We start from the raw sequence: 259 nt of genomic DNA on the forward strand, positions 1-259 counted from the left end.
CTTTTCCTGCACGGGGAAGCGCTTGCCTCTGGCTTTACCGGTAAGCATTGGATCCGTCAACTTACTGCGACTCTCCGGTGTACAGCCCGGACCTCTGCCCTAACATGATTGCGACGCAGGCAAAGCTGGTTTACCAGCTTAACAAATATCACAACGAGAGATGCCAAGCTCGCAAAGCGGCCATTGCGAAGACTATACGGGAGGTTTGTAAAGTGGTGTCGGATGTCCTGAAGGAGGTGGAAGTGCAGGAGCCGCGCTT

At 54.1% G+C, this 259-nt stretch overlaps 2 protein-coding genes across 2 annotated transcripts in view; one reads left to right on the top strand and one right to left on the bottom strand.

Moving 5' to 3' along the window:
* The window catches only part of lrba (LPS responsive beige-like anchor protein), a gene marked incomplete at its 5' end in the record, with an annotated part of 190,396 nt that overhangs the window by 79,016 nt on the left and 111,121 nt on the right, over nucleotides 1-259 (bottom strand).
* mab21l2 (mab-21-like 2) overlaps nucleotides 7-259 on the top strand; it is a 1,482-nt gene continuing 1,229 nt past the window's right edge. Inside the window, 2 exon segments of the mRNA XM_035660013.1 lie at nucleotides 7-257; nucleotide 259. The exon segment at nucleotide 259 is cut by the window's right edge and continues 1,229 nt beyond it. Of these exon segments, the coding sequence (XP_035515906.1) occupies nucleotides 105-257; nucleotide 259 (154 nt within the window). The 5' untranslated portion in view covers nucleotides 7-104.

This window comes from Morone saxatilis, unplaced genomic scaffold (genome assembly GCF_004916995.1).
Source record: "Morone saxatilis isolate NCDOM2014 unplaced genomic scaffold, NCSU_SB_2.0 Contig17, whole genome shotgun sequence".
NCBI lineage: Eukaryota > Metazoa > Chordata > Actinopteri > Moronidae > Morone > Morone saxatilis.